The sequence below is a fragment of the Hylaeus volcanicus genome, chromosome 8 (genome assembly GCF_026283585.1).
Source record: "Hylaeus volcanicus isolate JK05 chromosome 8, UHH_iyHylVolc1.0_haploid, whole genome shotgun sequence".
Classification (NCBI taxonomy): Eukaryota; Metazoa; Arthropoda; class Insecta; order Hymenoptera; family Colletidae; genus Hylaeus; species Hylaeus volcanicus.
Genome location: NC_071983.1, coordinates 16,628,752 through 16,649,593, shown reverse-complemented (window position 1 = coordinate 16,649,593; position 20,842 = coordinate 16,628,752). Strand labels below are relative to the sequence as shown.

Sequence of the window (20,842 nt, the reverse complement as noted above, 5' to 3'; positions counted from 1 at the left end):
CGTTTCGTTCTTTTGCATGTACTTTAATCGCTTATAGTTGAACCGAAGAAAGAATCGGCTATCGGGTAATCGTTCGTTCCGATTCGGTGGTTTCGAATAAAAGCTCGAAGGATATCGTTTCGAATGCAGACATTTCAATTGAATTGGTCGACAAGGCGTAAAGAGAGTATGCTGAACGTTCGCGTTAGTTTGGGACGATAGATTCGAAGTAAGCGTAGCTTTCGAATTTTCTTCCAATGAGAAGTTCCTTTCCCTGTTCACCCACACACGATTCCTTCCTCGATTCGACCGCGCTACGTATCTTAATTTTCTCGTGTGTTCTCGTATGCGTAACAAGTAATGAGTTAAGCACCGTGAAAAAGATTGAAACGTAATAGGCGCTTTGCTGACCGCTAGCGCGATTACAAGGTGTCTAATAATGATACAGAGTTCGTCGTTCTTTTTCCCTTACGGTTTACGTTCTAATTTTTATCTAAGCAACTATTCAACAACCATAACTTGATTTTATTTTTTTTTTTTCGTTTAGAATACAACAAACCGCATACGTCTGGATTTTATCGTCAACGTCTCTTCACCGTTCGCGTTCAGAAACATCGTTTTTGATCATTTTCGCGTGCAACGTCCCGACACTTTTTCATCGTGTACCATTTTCCACTTCCTCGACTTCAACCGTTCCGTTTTTCCTGGAGAATTATGGAGAATGTATGAAAAAATACACCTTTCTCTTCCTACGAGAGTCCAAGTTTAAGTTTACAATGTGAAAGTGCGTTGGACTCTTTTGCCAAGCGAATGTAGCTTTTTTTTCTCATTTATTTATCTGTATCGATGAATCGAGCTTTGGCTGATCGACATGAACGATCGCGATATAATTCTGTTTTCGCGTTACAGTTTTTTTTTTTTTTTTTTTTTTTTAATGTTATATTCTTTCCTTCCGTTTTATCAATCCCTCGCGAGTTCGATCGAAGCAAACCAATTGTATTCGAATAGAGTTGATTTCTGGATAAATTATCGTACGATAAAAGCTTTTACGCTATGGTGGAATTAGGGGAAGAATCGATTTGGAACTTTCCTTTCTTGAACTACTTTAATTCTACAGTCTTCGTAGATTGGGTGCTATTGTAATTTAATAGCCATCGATGAAACTGAGACTGGCATTAGACTTGAATTGATGTGTAAGTAATAAATGAAATTAAATGTTATATATACAGGGTGCGGCAGAAATAACTCCCACATTTTAAAAAACGATTGAAGAAATGTGGTACGAGATACCACCAGAAACTTTTTATTTCTTAAATCTAGATATAAAAAAGTTTTTTTACTTTATGTTTTAAAAATTATGTCGTTCAAATGGTGACCTTTACGAGCGATACACATTTGGAGTCGTTCTTGAAAGTTTTCCATCACTCTCGCTAGCATTTCGGAGGAAATTCTTTCAATTTCCTCTTGGATGGCCTCCTTTAATTCAACGACCAAGGACGATGTTTGAAAACCTCGGCCTTGAGGTATCCCCACAGAAAAAAGTCACATAGACTTAAATCCGCCGAGCTACGGTCCATACAGGGTGTCGTTAGCGCGAAATTTTGCAGATGATATCCAAATGTGTGTCGCTCGTAAAGGCCACCATTTGGACGACATAATTTTTAAAACATAAAGTAAAAAAAAATTTTTTATATCTAGATTTAAGAAATAAAAATCGTTTTTTAAAATGTGGGAGTTATTTCTGCCGCACCCTGTATTACACTTGTCTGTTGAAAAAATTTATCCAAATTAAATGATAGGCTTTCGTGCTTCCAAATATTATCATTTTTAATTCATACTCGTGTAAAGTTTATCCATGTATATATTTATAATGAAACATTTGTTTGGAAATATCGAACGTATCACTTAATTCGAACAATATTTTTATTATCCAATATTATTCGGCATATTTCTTATCAGAGTTCTATTACTGATGTAATGCTTTAATAAGTGAAGTCGATTTCGTAAAATTAATTAAGAGCCATAGACAAAAATGAATTTGGATACGTGCTTGTTTCTTCGTACGGATAAAAGTGAGCATTGTGAAATTTGGAATGGGTCAAAATGATCGTAAGTCTAGAGTTAATAATCATGATATCGTAAAATGATCATTATTTCCTATTAGCCAAGTCGATTCTTTCCTGCAGACTCCTTCATAGATGACTTAAATCTTCTAATTTCTTAACTTTAATCCGCTAGATATATAAATTTTAGCGCACACGTGAAAGCAACCTGTCGATGGATTTATCTAATATGAAATGCAGATAAAATATCATGGGACGTACAGGATCGCTGGTGTCATAAATCGATTACCCACTCTACCGCCGACACGACTTAATTATGTTCTTAGAAATTAGTTGTCTGTCGAAAATCTTTCGTTAGGAGCCTCGTATGGATATTTTCGTTGGGGTTTTTAGATACACTTTCAGTCTTTCGGTGGTAAATATGGCTCGTCTGTATCTAATTGTAACGTCGTATAATTATTCAGGCCAAAGAAAACTAAACGAGGAGAAAAGCACTCGAGTGTTAAAAAACGAAGTTAATGAATCTTTCGTTAGTTTTGCAAATTTAATTATTACAGTGTTGATTACTTGTATGGAGCCATCTTTCAAGAATGTTCTACATCGAGAAATTACAGCTTACACAATTAAGTTTAGAAAAATAATAGCGCCATTGGTTGACAACTATTTCGTTTGTTTTCCTTCAAAGGCTTGGAAGACGTGAATAGTCAAGGAATCGTGTTTCCATACCGTACGAGGAAATAATAATTCCGTCCATCAAAACGATAGGTTTCAAGATCGAAAAACAAGCTGTTTAAGAGTAAGAGATCGATGGAACCGATATTTGCGTTTTCCAATCGGGTGTCTCTGAGCATTTTTCATCGTTTGTGAACACTTATAATTATAAGTATTATTGTATGTATAGCTAATACATACATACTTCGTTATTTTTTTTATTTAATATACAACCAGTTCCACGAGTATTCGTACTCTCCATGTCAATTGAAGAAATTGATCGAAATTAAATGATAGGTTTAATGCATCCAAACAAATTTTTCATTCTAAATATATACAAGTCTAGGGTTTAATTATGTACATATTTATAATGAAACATTTATTTGAAAACATCAATCCTATCATCTAATTCAAATTTGTTCGATAGATATAGGGGGGTACGATTACTTATGGGACTGCATCTACATTAAGAAAAAAAGCACGTTATTAATTGAACGAAATGAAAAAATGGCAAAGGATTCAGGACGTTCAGCGATCCCCTCGACTGTCCCTTGTGCGATATAACAAGGTCTTCAAGAAACAATCCGTAGATATATCGTACGTGTATATAAGTGTCTATAAAAACTGAGAACGAAAATAGTATTTTTTTGATTTATTTCGATGCTCATTCGTGGGTAATCGTCACGTGGTTTATCGAGCGGGATTTCATGTATTAACGTAACTGAATAGATCATCTCCGGTTCACGAATCATCGCAGCTCGTAAATAAGATCTAGTCTTACGACAAAACTATCATCGCTAATGCGTCACAGTTAACTGAATAATCTCAACGTCTACAACCGTACTCGTACGCATCTCCTTAGAAACTGTAATATATTTGTCATCTTCATTTTATTACCAACTGCCTATCTACAATAAGAATGTTTATAATAATTAAGTTGAGCTCCCGAATTAACAGTAAGTTCGTCGTGAGTACTTTGAAATTTCTTAGGACTAGCCTCGAGTGCCCGAACCGCGTTACAAGAACTACTTTTGCTGCCGTTTATAAACTAACTCTTCTTAAAAATATCGCAATTTTTCATCGCACCAAGACGAAATCAACACGAGGAATCTCGCTTCGAGTAACGAAATATTCATTTAACCGACCATCAGGCTAACAGGACTTCTCGATAGGTAACTAAACAACTTAAGAGGTTGATGTATGAAAGAAGATTTTAAGATGGAGCTCTAGGAATAGGGGTGCAACCAATGAGTTGACTCCGTACAATAACATGAGTCGAAATAGCAAAATAAAATTTGCTCTCATCTTGGTGCCGTCAACGTGTTAAGATATTAATAACTAAATAACGTTTCAACGATTTCAATCAAATATCTTTTAACAAACTATCAAAACCAAATAAATTGCAGATGCGATTCTTTACTTTGGGGAGCTTCCAAATAATAAGTATCGTATGTATAAGAAATAATGAGTCGAAATACCAGAATAAAATTTTTTCCTCGCTATCGAAACACTAACGAATTAAATATCATTTTTATTTCGATCAAACGTCCTCTAATAAAGTACCCAATACCCATAAAACATGTGTCGTCCATTCACTTTAATTCCTCTGGGCAATCATCGTTCGAGTCTCGATCAGGATAATCGTAAATCCTATCGATAACTTTCGTTAACAAGCTATGTTATGAAACACAGTTATTTTACTTTATATAGGAATACACGCGACTGCTCGATACGTTTATCGTACTTTCTTTCGCGTGTCGCGAAATATTTAAACATAATTACCTAGACGAACGGATGCGTGAATATAGTTCCCTAATTCTTAAAGTACAACGAGACGTTGCTGTTACGTTTAACAAGCGTTTGAATAAATTCTCTAACGAGGGAGAAGATAGATGAACCCATACGGTCAACTTTTTATTTATAATTTCATCAAGGTATATTTGATCGATAATTAAAGGGTTCTGGGTACTAGGGCAGTAACAGCACCCAGAATCCACCGTGTCTCGAATAAGTGTATTTTGATACTTCAGGGGGTTCAATAGACGAATTCGTTACCATTACGTTCTTTTCTTCTTTTTTCATGATTTTCCTTTTTTAAATTTACCTTTATATAATTACGAACAGCGAGTTATAACGAGGTTACACATTGAATTTCTACCATCGAAATCGAACGGATGCGTTTCCTGTTTTTTTTTCTTTTCATTTTTTTTTTATTTATTATTATTTTCTGTATCACTTAAGCTTAACACAGGCCTGTATGTTGTATGTTCAGGCCTTAAGCAAGTCTTAACGTTGCGCTAAATACTTACGAATAGATACTTATAGTGTATCCAATGATCAAACGTCACGACAATAAAGCGATCCAGCTACGAACGGTGGTCTAAAACCATTTATGCACGTTTAACGGTTAATTTAACATTTTTGTTACATCGTCGAGTAATGGAACTCAAGTAGGATCTCGTTAATTTTTGTATCAATAACTAAAAACGTTTTGAATTTAATTTTCTGGTGTCAGAGCGGATTTATCCAAGAATAAATGTTACTTTTGCTTTTGCGATTGGTATTAAAGAAATTCGCGATCAGCGAGGGCGGTCAATGGGCTCATATTTGACGAGCACCCGCAGAGCGTATATTTGCATCTAATACCATCGCATGAACACAGGCTTCGTCGTCGAAACTGTCTATTGCGTCAACTAAACCGAGAAATACCTTCGGATATCGTCGATTAAATTTCATTGTTCGGTTAGATAGACAGACATGGTTCTACTTGCTTTCTTTTTTCCTCTTTAACACGTTGTCTAACAGCGTCATCGTAAACACGTTAATCTAATACACGTTGCACGGCTACTGTTCACTAAATCTACGCGCGGAAACGGCTCCACCGAATGTTCATCGATCGAGGACCTTTGATGTTTCCTTTATCAGAAGAAAATACGTAAAATGGAATTTTACTGATGTACAGTGAAACAACCGTGTCTCAAACTCACGCTCACGAGGTACCCCTAATTTGATTTTATCTCGAATTGTAAGTGACTTTTCTGTTCCACGTCGAGCAATGTCAGCGATCCAATAGCCTTTCTCTTCATACAAATGAATTCAAGGAACGTAAACAATTGTAAAACGTGTCCACGGTGGTAGCTCGGGCACTCGAACTTAGTATAGTAAAATCGAAATTGAACTTCTGAATGTTTAAGTGTAAAATGTAAGTTTAATATTAACGCCAAGTTACAAGTAACCTAAAGTCGCGTAGGTTTTTACATAAGGTGCATCCACTCTACAGTTTTCCCTGAAACAAATTCGTAGACTTCAGACGTTAGTCGGACGAGATGCGAGTCTAATTTAACCCATCGATGCCGATTTAGTTATTCTTTTTCAAGCAATGCTTTTCATTCTGATGCACGTGTACATTTGCGTACGTGCTACAAGTATTTTATTTATATCAGGTGTAGAAATTAATTCTGTGCCTCTGTATTCAATCACTCCGATTGAAACAGATATACTTAATCGTCAATTTGGATTAAAATGCCAACCTTTTGAGTCATTAATCTGATATCTATTACAAATTGTAATTTACAATGTATCCATATCTATACACATCTCTTAAGTCTCAACCTGATGGACATTACCCGCAGCAGTAATATTTTGTTTACTGTTATTCTTTTACAATTATTATAACTACTTGTTATATTTGTAATCTGTTAGATTACTGGCTACTGAATCTCTGTATGCATACATACAGTGGGCGTAGAATGTATTCGTACAGCGATCAATTTCCCAAAAAGCTTTTGTGTGAAATTGTAGTTTCTTAACTTTTTTTTTTATAATCAATGATATTTTACATATTCTCGGAAGTCTCTAAGATAAATATAGTCCAAACAACATTTACTAGTTAATATAATTTGTGAAATTAACAAAAAAATGCGAAAAATGGGTAAATGTATAGAAGAAATAAGTATTTATGCGATTCTTATGACGAACCATTTACAATAGAGTTTGTAACGTAAACACGTTAGTTTATTGCTCCGTATGAATTAGAAAACATCAAATTTCCAGTAAAGTACTTTTAAACATGGCTCTAATAGAGGAATTGAAGATACCACTTCGAATAACTAATAATTTAGTTAATTTAATCCTTAGAAAAGTTACAATAATTATAAAATCAAAAAGAAACCCTACGAAGAAAGTATTGTATACTTGTAAATTAATGTAAATTTCTTTTTTTTTAATCAAGTTTTAAAAATTAAACAGTTGTGCGAATACTTATTGCTTCGATATTTCTATCGATTAATTGGTTTTTTCTTGTTAATTTTGCAACTCATATAAATAGCTATTTTTTTTCATAATCTATCTATTCTAGAGATTTCCGAGAATATGTAGAATGTCATTGTTTATAAAAAATAAGTTAATAAATTACAATTTTACATAGTTTTTTTGTAAATTGATCGGTGTACGAATACTTTCAACACCCACTGTACATTTAGATGGCCATCAGGTTGAGACCTTAGAAGGTTGATACTTTAACGTAACAGACGAGTACGTACATCTACTTAAACTAGAGTTACAATAAAAATTAAATAATAAATAATTAAATATAAAGGCACAGAATTAATGATATGGTAACAAAAAATAGGTATCATTCGCAAGCTAGTAATTGTTTTTCGGCATTTATGGGTCACTCAACGGTACGAAGCAGCTAATCTGTTCTATGAAGCAGTGAGCACATTTATCGGTGTGATATTGTTTCCTTTCGAGCTGAAAGGGAACAAAGACAGGTCTCTGAATGCTTTCCTTCCGAATAAAGGCGAGTGTCGTGGCAGATTTTTCTGAGATATCCTGTTACCGTCGAGTGTACTACTTATTCGTGAGATTTGCGAAAGGGCAGGTCGTTACGTATGCGAGGAAAAATAACGCACGACGGGTCGGTAATTGTTAATTATAGGTTGGTGACGTTAACTGGCAGTATGCCCTGTTTTGCCGATTAATCATTACTGTGGCCCCTTCAAGTCATGATGCTGCACGTAACGAATAACAGTTGGGCCATTTTCGGACAATTAAGGTTCCGTGGTTGCAAAAGAGATGTTATAATTCAGACAGATTCGATATAATTTCGATTTCGACACGATTCCACTGGGGGCTGAAGGAATAATTGTTTGTTCGCTTATACGCGAAGGGAAGATAAGATACGATACGGTAAAAAATGAACGTAAATTGCGGCGATTAAAGTGAAAAACCCGCTGACAGCGATCGTATCGAGTCCAGTCTACCTACAGGGTGCCCCATATAATTCGAGTACTTTACGTATCTCCTTGACGCTCGACGATACCAAGAAGTACCATGGAAAAAAAACGTTTCATTTGGAAATGGTCGACGAGTTTAAAAATATATTCAACATAAAAATGATATACATAAATAGAGATGTGGTCATAGAATGAAATATAACGAACTAAAATTATGTTGTATTACGTGTGGTGTGATTGGTTCTCCTCTACGAATCGAATGGCTAAGAAGAGGAGTGCATCTGAAATGAGTTGGAGCTCTGCTCCGCATATAAAACGTTCGACCACGCGAATGGAATGTTTTCTAAACTCGCATACAACTTTCTCTTTTTCTGTCCAAAAGAAATTTTATCGGCGCGGTATCGAGAAGTAGTTTAATTAAATAAGATAAAAGTTCTATTTGAAGTTAGAAACATAAGTAGGAGGAAATTATTTGAATATAAATTTTGTAATTGTATTGCTGTACCTTGTTCCCACGGTACAGTGAATGGGATAGCCATCTAGCGGTGAGCAGGTTAAACTAATTTTGCCGTTCCTTATGTTTTTTATAGGTCTGTAAGTCATAAGCAATTTTGAGACCTCAGTGAAAATTGCCTAAGCGTGTAAAGAAACCGCTGCTATAATTTTCTTTTGGACCCTACATGGTTTTTCTACCTTAGGAGGAAATATTACTCAACACTTGCTAGTGGGAGTTTTTAGCCCCTTTGATTATGCTACATCATCGTTGTTGAACAACTTCTAGTGTCCGTTATTTGGAAGGAGCGCATATGGAGATTTATGTTTGTACATTCTTTCATGGTTAATGGAAGCCACTGGTAAATTTTGGAATACACTGTAGAGATGGGTAAAATTCCAAAAAATCGAATGGACAAAAGCAACCTTTCACCTGCTACTCGTTGAATACAAAATTAGAATATACACTATGCTATACTAAATATGCTACTAGATTATATGCTATGTCTAAGACTACCGTTCATAAATATCAATTAATTAATCACTAAAAACAGAAGCAATAATACTTACTCGTCTTCCCACGGGCATACTTCGTTAACGTTATTGTCACGCTTTTCCTGATGCTCTGGTTGAGTGACAGGCGCTGTTTGGTCGTTCTGTTGAGTATCCGGCTTCCAAACGGGAACAACCTGTGCCTCTTCCAGCAGCTCCACGATTTCTGTCTCTGCTTGAGCCGGGGTTGCCAAGTCCTTCTCGGCGGTGATCACAGAATCACTATTATCAGGGTCCGGCTCACCCCTTTTGGCAGCGCTTTCCGTACCTTCGGATTCTACCACTGTCGCGCAATCATCCTCTGCTCTTTCCATAGTTTCAACCGTCGAGACGTCGCTCATCAGATCCCCCACGATTGCGTTTATACTTATCAAAGGAGCCCTCGTCGAAGGTCTCGTCGTCAATTCCCTCTCAAACGACGAGACTCTCAACTTGGTAATAATGCTTTCGGGCTCCTCGTTACGATCGGTTACGGGTTTTCCAGTCGCAGACGTATCCGGTTTATCGGTTGCCACGTGAGAACACTCAAACGATTGTTGCGGTGACGGATAGTTACAGAAAGAAGCCGTTGGCCGACCAATCTCCGCTAGCTTCACTCTTCTGCTGGTCGAGCTGACCGAGTAGTTTCGTGTTATCGTGCCGGGTCCACCGCTGCTTCGTTCCACCGTTCCTGTTACATCAAAGGTACGTACGACAAAGTTGTAATTCTTCTTTTACTATTTAATAGTTCGATATAATTCCATTAATAACGTGGAAGGTGCCCCTCATAATTGGCAATCGGAGCTACAGAACTTCGAAACTCTGGTTACCATCTACGAGACGTGTGGAAGGTGTCCCTGATAGTTGGCAATCGGTGCTTCGAAGTTTGTAGCTTTGTACCTCCGGTTGCCAACTGCCAGGGGTCCCTTTCACGCGCCTGACAGGTGACAACCGGTGCTTCGCAGCTTGTAGCTCCTGTTGCCAACTGCCAGGGGCCCTTCCACGCGCCTGAGAGATGGCAACCGGTGCTTCGAAGTTTGTAGCTCCGGTTGCCAACTACCAGGGGCGCCTTCCACGTGCCTGAGAGATGGCAATCGCCGCTACGAACCAACTGACGAATCGCGTTAAATCTACTCCAACAAAATAATAAATTTACTTTTCTGAGAAACATAAAACCGCGTTTTTGTGTAAAAACGTACCTGAACTACCGGTGTATTGTACGCTGCAAGACTTTCGAAAGTGTTCAGAGACCTCTGTTATTACTACACTGACATCGGATGAGGAACTGCAGGAATCCACCTGCGTCGAATTCTTACGCGACGTGCGCACTATTTCGACAGATTGCGGGTGTCCGATCAAGTTGTTACCGGTCTCTTCAGGTTGGCCTTCAACCAATGGTGCTCCAGATGACGTCTGTTGTTGCAGACCCGTGGAACCCGCGGCGTGTTCTACACTGGGACCTGGGGCCGCGTCCCACGGACAAACGTCGTCCATAGGGGGAGCCGTCGCTTCCGGTGTACCAACATCCCTGACAACATGAACTTTATTATAGGATTTAGTTTTCACTTTTTCCTTTCGATAAAGTACCGTGACGCCGTAGACGTCAGTCGTTTTGTTTCATTGTGTCTGTAGGCCATGCATGTAACGGATACGATTGTAAACATTTTCTAGTGTACACAGGAAAATTCTGTACATCGAGGAAAAAAGAATGTGATCCTTAGACATCGATATGTAGAAAAAGCTCGCATGTGTTAGAATGGTGCCGACGAGAAGTATTTATACAACACGGAGTGTTTGTAATACGTATGAAATAATAATGGATTTCCAAAATTTGTAAGAGAATCGGAAACATCAAAACTCTACATGCAACGAAAAGATGAGAAAGCCTTCGAAGTCATCGAGTTATAATAACACAATAATATCGTGACGTTATATGTAGTATTTTTCCAAGCGACGGGACTGAGTAAAGACACGAGTTTGATATACATAAGAGACACATGACTGAGATTGCGATAGATAAAATGTAGCAACGCAAACATCTGTTCAAAATACAGTAGATATTAAAAGAACAACTCCACCATTTAGACATTGAGAGACATCGAGAAAAATGTTGAACACCTTGAGAAAATACATCGACTAACGAGGATTGCAGAAAAAGTGACTTCAAGTAAAGAGATTCGTATCGAAACTTATGCAAGGATATTATGGAATTCTTTCGAGGACTTACTGAATACTATGCGGGATAGGCCTGGTAGAGATCTTTACAAGTCGAGGCAGATCTCCCCTGAAAATACCGCACTGATAACGCCTATCTCTTCACTCATTTGTTAACGTAAAAAACTTGTACTAAAGACTGATCAAACTGATGTCTCATTTTCATACTTCACAAACTTTCTATCGAATAAAATTTTCATATACAAACAACAAAAATAACTCTGGAATCCCGAAAGTGTTGGAGGTATTATATAGGCGTTAGGAACGACGAGAAATGCAAAATAGAACGTGGAGAAATATTGTAAGAATTATTACATGCGTGCGTGTACATCGTTGAAATAATTATTTTAAACATTGTTTACTGTTACGTATTTGTGGAGTACATGTTGCGATACAATACGTATGCATGGATAGTAGTTAAGAGTATAAAGACAGAGATGGAAGGAGAAGGGAATTGTGGCGGAAATCCAGACAGGCTTTGAAAAAGAGGAGCGACGGCCAACACACATATATGCCCTGGATTATCTTATATGGAGAGAGATTGGGTAGAAGAAAGTGAAACTAATAGCCTTCTTTGTAGATCTTAAGGCGGCTTTTGATACACTGGACAAGAGGAAAAGATGAGAGGGATGAGTGAATGCTCGAATGAAAGGATAATGGGAGTGTGTAAGGAAACGAAGGGTAGGTGAAAGAGATGGGTAAACGTTTCTGGACGGAGAGTAACATAAGACAGGGATATTCCTTTGGCTCGTACATCTTCAAATTTTCACGACGAACCTGGAGGAAAAGTTCTGAGAAAAGGCGCAAGGAAGCTGATGTACGGGGTATTACAAATAAAATCGAACGTTCTTTAGGGTAACATTGTGAAGAAATTGTGAAATGTATGAATGAAAAATATCGCGTACCTGTATGGTATGTCGGTGAGATTCGACTGACTGTGAGAGTGCGGCACCCTAGGCGTTGACGAGGTATCTCGGACACCACAGATGGCTAGTTCATGGGCAGATCCGGAAAGACTTCGATCGCTTCCTCTACGTTTACCGCCGCTTATACTACCTACAGCGTGTTGTTGCAAAGTACTAGGCGTTGGAGTCGAAGTTGAAGAAACTTTCTTTTTGGCTTGTCCGCCGAAGCCAAAAAATCTGTAAGATTAAAGGCGAAAGGTTCTCTCAATTTTGTTAACAGGCGGGACTTTCATGCAATTAACATCGCGGTAGATAAACGTACCTCTTCTTTTGCAAAGGTTGCACGCCGGCAGCTAAGAGATTCCGATACTGATCGGAACGAATAAATCTAGGATAGCAATCCTTCTTCAAAAGTAGCGTGTACACGTGCTCAGCAGCGGAATCGAATGAAAATCGGCTTGGATTTTTAATTTCTTGATGGACTTTCTCGATCGTCTTTGCGTCTATGTTTATTTCGCAAGGAGCTCCAGGTGCCAGGAATTCTCTAAACAGATAACGCGAACAAATGTTCACTGTTATCAAACTCTATACTACGTTCTACGACGCTATACGTACCTGAAGATTTCGTTGACTTTATCATGTATTTGTGCTTGGTAACTATGCCTTAAATCTTTAACCGCCAACCAAAATCGTATGTTTTCATGACTATATTCTTTTCTTAAATAGTTTGTGAATTCTTGCAAACCTGCGACAGAATAATATCGAGTTAAAGTATCTTTAATACCGATGTAGATTGATAACTGAATAAACATTTCAAAGTATTCACCTGTGGGATCAGACATCAACTCCTCCATCGATAGTGCCCACCGCTTTACACGTTTTTCCGTCGGAACTTCCACTCTGTACAGACATGCAAGTAAAATACGTTAGGAAACTCCAAGCTGATCCAAGTCGTATATCCGTGACATAGTTTTAATTACATTTTAGAATACTAACACAGAACTGTTCAGTTGCCAAAATGTTTGATCGTCGGTGATCCACGGGTTGGATGGTTGCGGCTGTATAAACATTGGATCGTATTCCACGTACGTTTCAAAATATGACTTAAAATTTTCGATCGCAGCCGAAACCTTTATTCTTGTGCGTGTTAAGCTGTTCTTCAAAAGGGCCACCTAGGATTTCGATAAACACGATTATTTTAAAACGGCAAGCGAAAGCTATCGATTAGAATTCTATGGCATCTAGAATTTAATGCAGGAATTCACCTCGCGTTGCAGATCGGTTAAGGTGCGTTTGCGTGATGGAGGACGTGAAAGTCCAGGACGAAAACGCGTAGGTACAGGTGCTATTTCGAGACTACTGAGACACCAAGGAGGTGGTCTATACACTCTCCAAAAGGCTCGCTCCTGAGAATCGCTCACTATCTTATCCCCCTTTTTTCGCTCCTTCAATACTCGTACCTGGGTCCACAAAATTAACACCATTTCAAGGAGTCACTTGCTCGAATGTACGAGGCATTCAATACACATCCATCAAACCAATCAAAGATTTTAATTAAAACAAATTTGTTTAGCCAAAGCTGCATATGTACGAATTAAAAAGGAATGATTATTCACCTGTTCCTCAGCCTGAAATTGAATGATGTCCCACTTGTTTTGCAAGTTCCTACGTAAGCTGTTTAAAGCTTCCTAAGAGGGTGAATTGTTTTATTAAGAAATGAAAACATACTTGATTTACATATACGAAAACCATCTGATTTTACATACCATCTCGTAATCTTCGAGGCCATGGCGTTGCTTATTTCTTAAACTTCTCTTAACTAGATAAATAGCATACTCCACATTGTCAGGGGTTCTATCTTGCCATGGCCAATAGTATGGTGTCTATAATAAACAATTGTGTATCAACGAGTTGATCCCGAAGATATTCCAGATACTATGATACTACGTACCACCAGACACAGATATAAAGGAGGGTGTTAAGAAATGGCCATTTTTGGTATCGCCTGGAAATGAAAACTTCATGCAGGATCTTTTAGAGTGTATCCCAAAGAACAAAAAATGTCGGTATCACTTTCCCGAGAACCGATAGGAAAGTTGTCAAAAATACGTTCAAAGTATGAATGTGATGATAACGGAACTTAGGTATATTTTACATTTCGTCGTCTTCTTCTTCGGATATCGAACCGTCTTCGAAATAAGTATTAAGGAACTCAGCAAATCGAGCAAATCCAAAGTACCATATAATCATGGCTACATGGGAACAGCAAACAACAACGCGTACTCCGACTTTGCATCCACATGAGTGTGCAAGTATGGCTTCCAGTGCGGTTTTACTTTTATCAATTAGTACATATACAAAGTATTTTAAACTATTTGAATGTCGTGAATGCAGTTTCGTTTGAAGTAAAATGGCGTTAATTGGTTCCACATCAATCTGGTATTTTTTTAAATCAATATTTTATGATGGTACTGCGACTTGAAATTCAAAATCTCCGCTGTCATTTTAATTATTAATCGTTTTTAAGACGTTTCGATACTCTCGATTAAGTTACTTTGAACCGGGTGATATTTTCCTTGCGGATCGTAGCCTTCGATTCTCTGTAGTGGAAACTCGGAAACCATTAACAGTTGAACAAGTTAATGAATTGAAATTCATTACAAAATATCGATATAATGTCGAAGTAATCGCAGGACCTATAAAAAGACGTTAAATATTTCAAGGACAGTTCGATATCCGAAGAAGAAGACGACGAAATGTAAAATATACCTAAGTTCCGTTATCATCACATTCATACTTTGAACGTATTTTTGACAACTTTCCTATCGGTTCTCGGGAAAGTGATACCGACATTTTTTGTTCCTTGGGATACACTCTAAAAGATCCTGCATGAAGTTTTCATTTCCAGGCGATGCCAAAAATGGCCATTTCTTAACACCCTCCTTTTACATTTGTTTGATTATTTAAACATAATCATAGACATATCGTACCTGAAATCTATACAAAGAACTATCATCCTTTACGACGAGTGTCTTGGAGTCGTTTACCGGGAAGAAGTAGCCGTACTGGCAGAGTTGATTGGCAATATGGACCGCCTCTACTGTCGACACAATAATTCACTTTCGTATGCAAGTAAATCTCTAACAATACACGTCTAAATGATTTACTTAATCGCGTGCAACTTTGGACCGTTTTTATCTAACTTTTATTCGTTGCGAAAAATTGTTACCTAGAAAAAAAAATTAACTCATCTCTGGCCAACACGTTCGATCAGACTAATGTACACGTATGCGTATCGCGTGAGAATAACTCATACACGCCAGACGTGTAATTTACAACAATTGTTTCGAACGCCACACGTCGTTTCATTATAGGGAAGCTACGTGATCCGTGACTAGAATCTGTTGCAGTTTATTTAACCAGAGTGTATATTACGTACTAATTAATATTGTCTACGATTAAAACCAGCTGCACATTGCGCTAATTCAGATAATATCGCGACACGTTATGAGGCCAACGTAAAATCGATGACATGGTAAGTTATTGACTTCAGCTTAAACTACAATTTGTTCGTTTCTAAAATTTGGGTATCTATTGGGTGACGAAATTAATTCTGTACATTTCTAAGGTAGACTTAGCATTCATTTATAAAGAAACATCGTGCAACTTTTAATTTTTCCTCGGTAATTCCAAGGATGTCAATCTGTGTGTTTGTTGATATTTTAACATAACGAATTGGCTTTTAAATAATTCTGCATAAACTGGAGTTATAAATAATTCTGTAAATGTAAAGGCACAGAATCAATTTCTACAGAAGAAGTACTTTGTCGACTACTAAACTTCTAAATTATAATGGCCATCAGATTGAGACTTAAGTTACGTATAGATTCAATGTAATGTATACGAGACCAGATTGAGAATTTATAGAAGTGAATATTTTTACGTAAACTAAAGTTATAAACGATGTGAGAGCACAGAATAAATTTCTACGTCTAATATTTAAAAGTGTAATAAAACGTCTTTGGACGTCTAGCTATTATCGTTCGTAGTCGCGTAATAATGTACGACGTTGAAATTCCGAAATTAGTTTAATCGTATCGCGGCCCCTCGGTAAATGCGAATAAGGGTACTAAAACTAAACTGATTCACCTTTGCATCGAACCTTCGAAGGAAGTGCTTTGTGTGCGCCGAGCGCTTCGATTATTACTTTCAATTCCCGTTTCCCTGCAGGAAATGAAATTTGCAACGCGGCGCACTCCGACGCTGCGTATCGAACCCCAAGGTAGGAAATTTGTCGCGACGCTAATCCCCTTTTAACGACAATTACAATCTAGCGGTGGGCTGAGAGAAACTCGAATAAAGTAATTGCGTTTGATCTATTAAATATCGATTATTAAAACAATTTATACTTCTAACACGACCCTTTTAGTGAGTATCGACGCTAAATAAGTAATTTGCAAACATTACGCAGTCGGATAACTAGATGTAAATGTTTACGATAATGCCAAGATTAAAAAAGTAAATAATGTGGGAGGAAATGAAGGCAACCGATGATTAAATGGTCAGATACTTCGATGATGCTACATCAGCGATGTATCAGTCCGACGGGTACACAAATATCGTACCTGATTCCTCGATGGAAAGCCGCTCCATCAGCCACTCGATGAGGTCGTAACCTGTAACGCACAGGTAATTTCATATACCGCAGTGATTATCGTTTATGTTTACTGGACAATGCAGAAACCGGTGGCACTCACCCATGAAAGCTGAGGGGATTGAGGTGAGAAATTGTTTTTGGCTGCGCACGGGTACCCCGTTCTGAGGGTCTTGCATCTCCCGCACCAGCCCCTCCATCTACAATAAATTCAATCAATCGATTGGTTCTGCCTTTCGGCGTTATCCATTGTCAGCTCTAAGCTACAGGTCTACTCATTATAGAGGAATTTATTCGAAGACGTCGATCGACGTTCTAATCGATTACTGCAAGCTTCTTTTCAACGAAGAGCAATTTTCAACGCGTTGCTAAAAATGAAGTTGTGAAATTTGAATGAAACAGCAATCGATACGTTTATTATTTACGATAGCTTCTTCGAGTTCTCTCCTTTGCATAAACAGAATTATTATTCGCTATGACTTTCTGAGTGAGTTTTAGTTACGAGGGTGCCAAGTCATACAGTGGGTGTAGAAAGTATTCGTACACCGATCAATTTACAAAAAAACTATGTAAAATTGTAATTTATTAACTTATTTTTTATAAACAATGACATTCTACATATTCTCGGAAATCGCTAGAATAGATAGATTACGAAAAAAAATAGCTATTTATATGAGTTGCGAAATTAACAAGAAAAAACCAATTAATCGATAGAAATGTTGAAGCAATAAGTATACGCACAACTGTTTAATTTTTAACACTTGATTAAAGAAAAAAGAAATTTATATTAATTTATAAGTACAATGCGGATCTTTATGCATTTATAGAAAATTTGAATGTACGAGAAACTACAAAATGCAAATAATAAGCAAGAATATAAAAAAGATTGACAGTAAAGTTCATGTTATAATATTTCCAGAATAAAATAAATTCCTATTTAGGTTCAATTTTTGTAGGCACGTTCGTGAAGATTTTATTTTGCATAAAGATCCACAGTCTATTTATAAGTATATAATACTTCTTTCGTGAGATTTCCTTTTGATTTGATAATTATTGCAACTCTTCTAAGCATTAAATTAACTAAATTATTAGTTATTCGAAGTGGGATCTTCTTCAATTTCTCTATTAGAGCCATTTTTAAAAGTACTTTACTGGAAATTGGATGTTTTCTAATTCGCACGGAGCAATAAACTAACGTGTTTACGTTATAAATTCTACTGTAAATGGTTCGTCATAAGAATCGTACCAATACTTATTTCTTCTATACCTTTACCCACTTTTCGCATTTTTTTGTTAATTTCACAAATTATATTAACTAGTAAATGTTGTTTGGACTATATCTATCTTAGAGACTTCCGAGAATATGTAAAATATCATTGATTATAAAAAAAGAAGTTAAAGAACTACAATTTCACACAAAAGCTTTTTGGGAAATTGATCGGTGTACGAATACATTCTACACCCACTGTACAACGGGATTGTAACGTCTAATGTAGTCTTACAATTGTTCGTTCTTTACATTCATTTAATTCCTGCTTTACGTTACTTTGCATTTGCTTGCATTTTTCCCTTCATCATTCTCTGTCGTCCGCGTTAGGAATGTCGTCTTATACGGCGCCCTTATAGCTTTAAAAAGGCAAATATGCATTTTTACAATATTAAAAAAAAAAAGTCGAATAATATCACCAATGGGTATAGTAGTAAGGTGCTGAAAATTGCAAAGCGGAAGTTGCAATCGTGTTGGTCGCGTGCTGAGATCCATGCAATGATTAAAGGCTTGTCTAGACTCGTGCTAAAAGCCTAACCGAACACAGTCCAGTTGAGGTGAGGCACCCTAAGCCGCAGTCTGTTATTCTTTTAACGTTTAACAAGTGTAAATAATGACAGAGATTCGAAACCTTATAGAATTTCTAATCGCTTTCAGCATTATTCGATACCAGTGGAAATCTTGATAGGGCATGAAAGTCTTGAACGCCTTGGTCGATCTTGAAATCTAGATTGGTCTTGAAAGTCTTGATTGTTCTTGAAAGTCCTGATGAGTTTTGAAAACCTTGATGGAACGTGAAACTTTTAATGAGTCTCGGACACTTTGGTACGAATGGTACCGGTTCCATAAAAAGCCGGAGGAATTAGAGAAAAATCCATTTATACGCAAAACATGTCTTTTCTATATCTTCCTAAACATAAGTAATCCAGTAACTGCGACAGTGTTACATCCCTGTAACTTCCGCCATTAAGATTTACCACAAATCGAACCGTTGCCAGTAATGTATAATTACGAAGAACGGCATAATAAACCACCTATAAATTGTAAGCGCCACCGTCCGTTAATTCTATTAGAATATAAAGGAATTCAAATTAAAACAAAGACCTTTGGGAGCGCGACCCAGAATCGTCGAGAAATACCCCACGAAATAATTAACACCATCGTTCTTCGGAACCGCCCACGACACCTCGAGCAATATCGTCGAGTGCGAGTAGATCCTATTGTTTATCAGAAACGGTACCGATTTACCAATTACTCTCGTCGGTTCTGCCATCGATCTGAGGATGAAACGCGAAAGGTCTAACAAGCTTTCCTTTGGTATCCGATGTCAGCTCGCAAAGTATTCGTGCTATCAAATAGTCGGGACTCGTTAAAAGTTTCAAGACTTATCGAGACTATTCGAGACATCTAAAACTCATTAAAACTCTGAGACCCATCGAGATGTTCAAGAATTTCTAACAAGCGAGTGTCGAAAGCGACTGCGAATCCGACGTTACAGATTCAAAGCGATCCAATCTCGAGACTGTCATCGCTGTACACGATCGCTACAGCCTGTGCATAGGCAACCCTGGTTGCTCGTGTGAAAGTGCTCTTGTTCTCGATAGGGGCACTCGAGGATAAAATTCTCGAGTGGACACTTAGTCTGAGGCTCAAAGGGGGACCTCAAGATGCGCATACCTTATCGAAGGCGCAAGGCCTGTGGACACGTGGCTCCTTCTCCTTCTGTTGTTGATTGCTAGAGGCCTCCATCGCGATCGAGGCGACCCTCTGCGACGCTGGCAGGAGCTGTGGCGATATCGATGGCGGAGGGGGCTGGGGAGCTGGGCCGGAGACGGGTCTACCCGAACTCCATGGGGCTCTGGCCCCATCCCATCACTCCAGTCACCCCCGCACGCACACTGAAACATCAAACAATTGTTTTTTTCCGCTACAGATCTCGTATTCCTCCAGGGACAAATTCAGACTCGTCGAGCATCCTTATCGACGGGGTTAACAAGCGGTAATTGTTCTACCTTATCGACGGACTAAATTACCTCTCTCTGATCATAGAGATATAGATGGAGTAGTGTTTCGATTTTACCTAGTGAGATCGAACTAACAAGAGGTCCCCAAGCGTGATCCTGACTTTCGATAATAAGGTTTTGCTTATTGTTAGTGGTACATAACAAAGAACTAAAGCTAATGATATATAGTTTTGGGGAGAGACGGTTTATAGTTTATAAGATATACAACACTGAAAAAATTACTGTTTTTATAAAAAAAAAATGTAGTTAATAAAATGAAATAAAACTAGCTGGTTATTGTTGCTCGCTCGCTTTCCGAGTAGGGTTGTTGCTCGCTCGCTTCGAGAGTAGGGTTGTTCTTGCTCGCTTAATTTATATAGCTATTCATGTTTATTTTGTGTGCGACCCTTTACGGGCCACACGAGAAACTTCCCGATTTCCGATTATAACGCCATCTATCACGAATAAAAAAAATGTTTGAAATTAGTGTTTTGAAAAGGTCTCATAGCCAGCTTTCATAGTGCATGATAAAAAGTGAGGTGTTCCGTTAAAAAAAAATCATGTTGACCTTGACGTGACTTTGACCGGTCCTTTGAAGGTCAAACGGACACGATCATTCAATAGAATTTTTGAAACCCTAAAACATTTCTCTAAATCATTTTTCTCACAAATGTTCCATTTTGTGAATATTTGACTGTTTCCATACTTTTGGAGCACCCTGCATGTATACATATACTATAGTATATGGTATACATATGCATACAAATGTAATAATAGTAATATATG

At 37.7% G+C, this 20,842-nt stretch overlaps 1 protein-coding gene across 3 annotated transcripts in view; it reads right to left on the bottom strand.

The window, feature by feature from the left end:
- Nucleotides 1–888: 888 nt before the first annotated feature.
- Nucleotides 889–20,842, bottom strand: part of LOC128880650 (regulator of G-protein signaling 11) — a 26,868-nt gene continuing 6,914 nt past the window's right edge. The window contains exons 2-16 of one of the 3 annotated variants that reach the window (XM_054130947.1): nt 19,731–19,951; nt 16,890–16,986; nt 16,758–16,808; nt 15,123–15,229; nt 13,899–14,015; nt 13,750–13,820; nt 13,398–13,599; nt 13,129–13,304; nt 12,959–13,032; nt 12,748–12,877; nt 12,455–12,676; nt 12,133–12,369; nt 10,213–10,541; nt 9,053–9,704; nt 889–6,039 (exon numbers count right to left, since the gene is read on the bottom strand). In XM_054130947.1, coding sequence (XP_053986922.1) covers nt 5,979–6,039; nt 9,053–9,704; nt 10,213–10,541; nt 12,133–12,369; nt 12,455–12,676; nt 12,748–12,877; nt 12,959–13,032; nt 13,129–13,304; nt 13,398–13,599; nt 13,750–13,820; nt 13,899–14,015; nt 15,123–15,229; nt 16,758–16,808; nt 16,890–16,986; nt 19,731–19,802 — 2,598 coding nt within the window. In that variant the 5' untranslated portion in view covers nt 19,803–19,951 and the 3' untranslated portion in view covers nt 889–5,978. Of the gene's footprint in view, nt 6,040–9,052; nt 9,705–10,212; nt 10,542–12,132; nt 12,370–12,454; nt 12,677–12,747; nt 12,878–12,958; nt 13,033–13,128; nt 13,305–13,397; nt 13,600–13,748; nt 13,821–13,898; nt 14,016–15,122; nt 15,233–16,757; nt 16,809–16,889; nt 16,987–19,730; nt 19,952–20,842 lie in introns of all 3 variants that reach the window. The other 2 variants (XM_054130946.1, XM_054130948.1) reach the window with 2 other exon arrangements.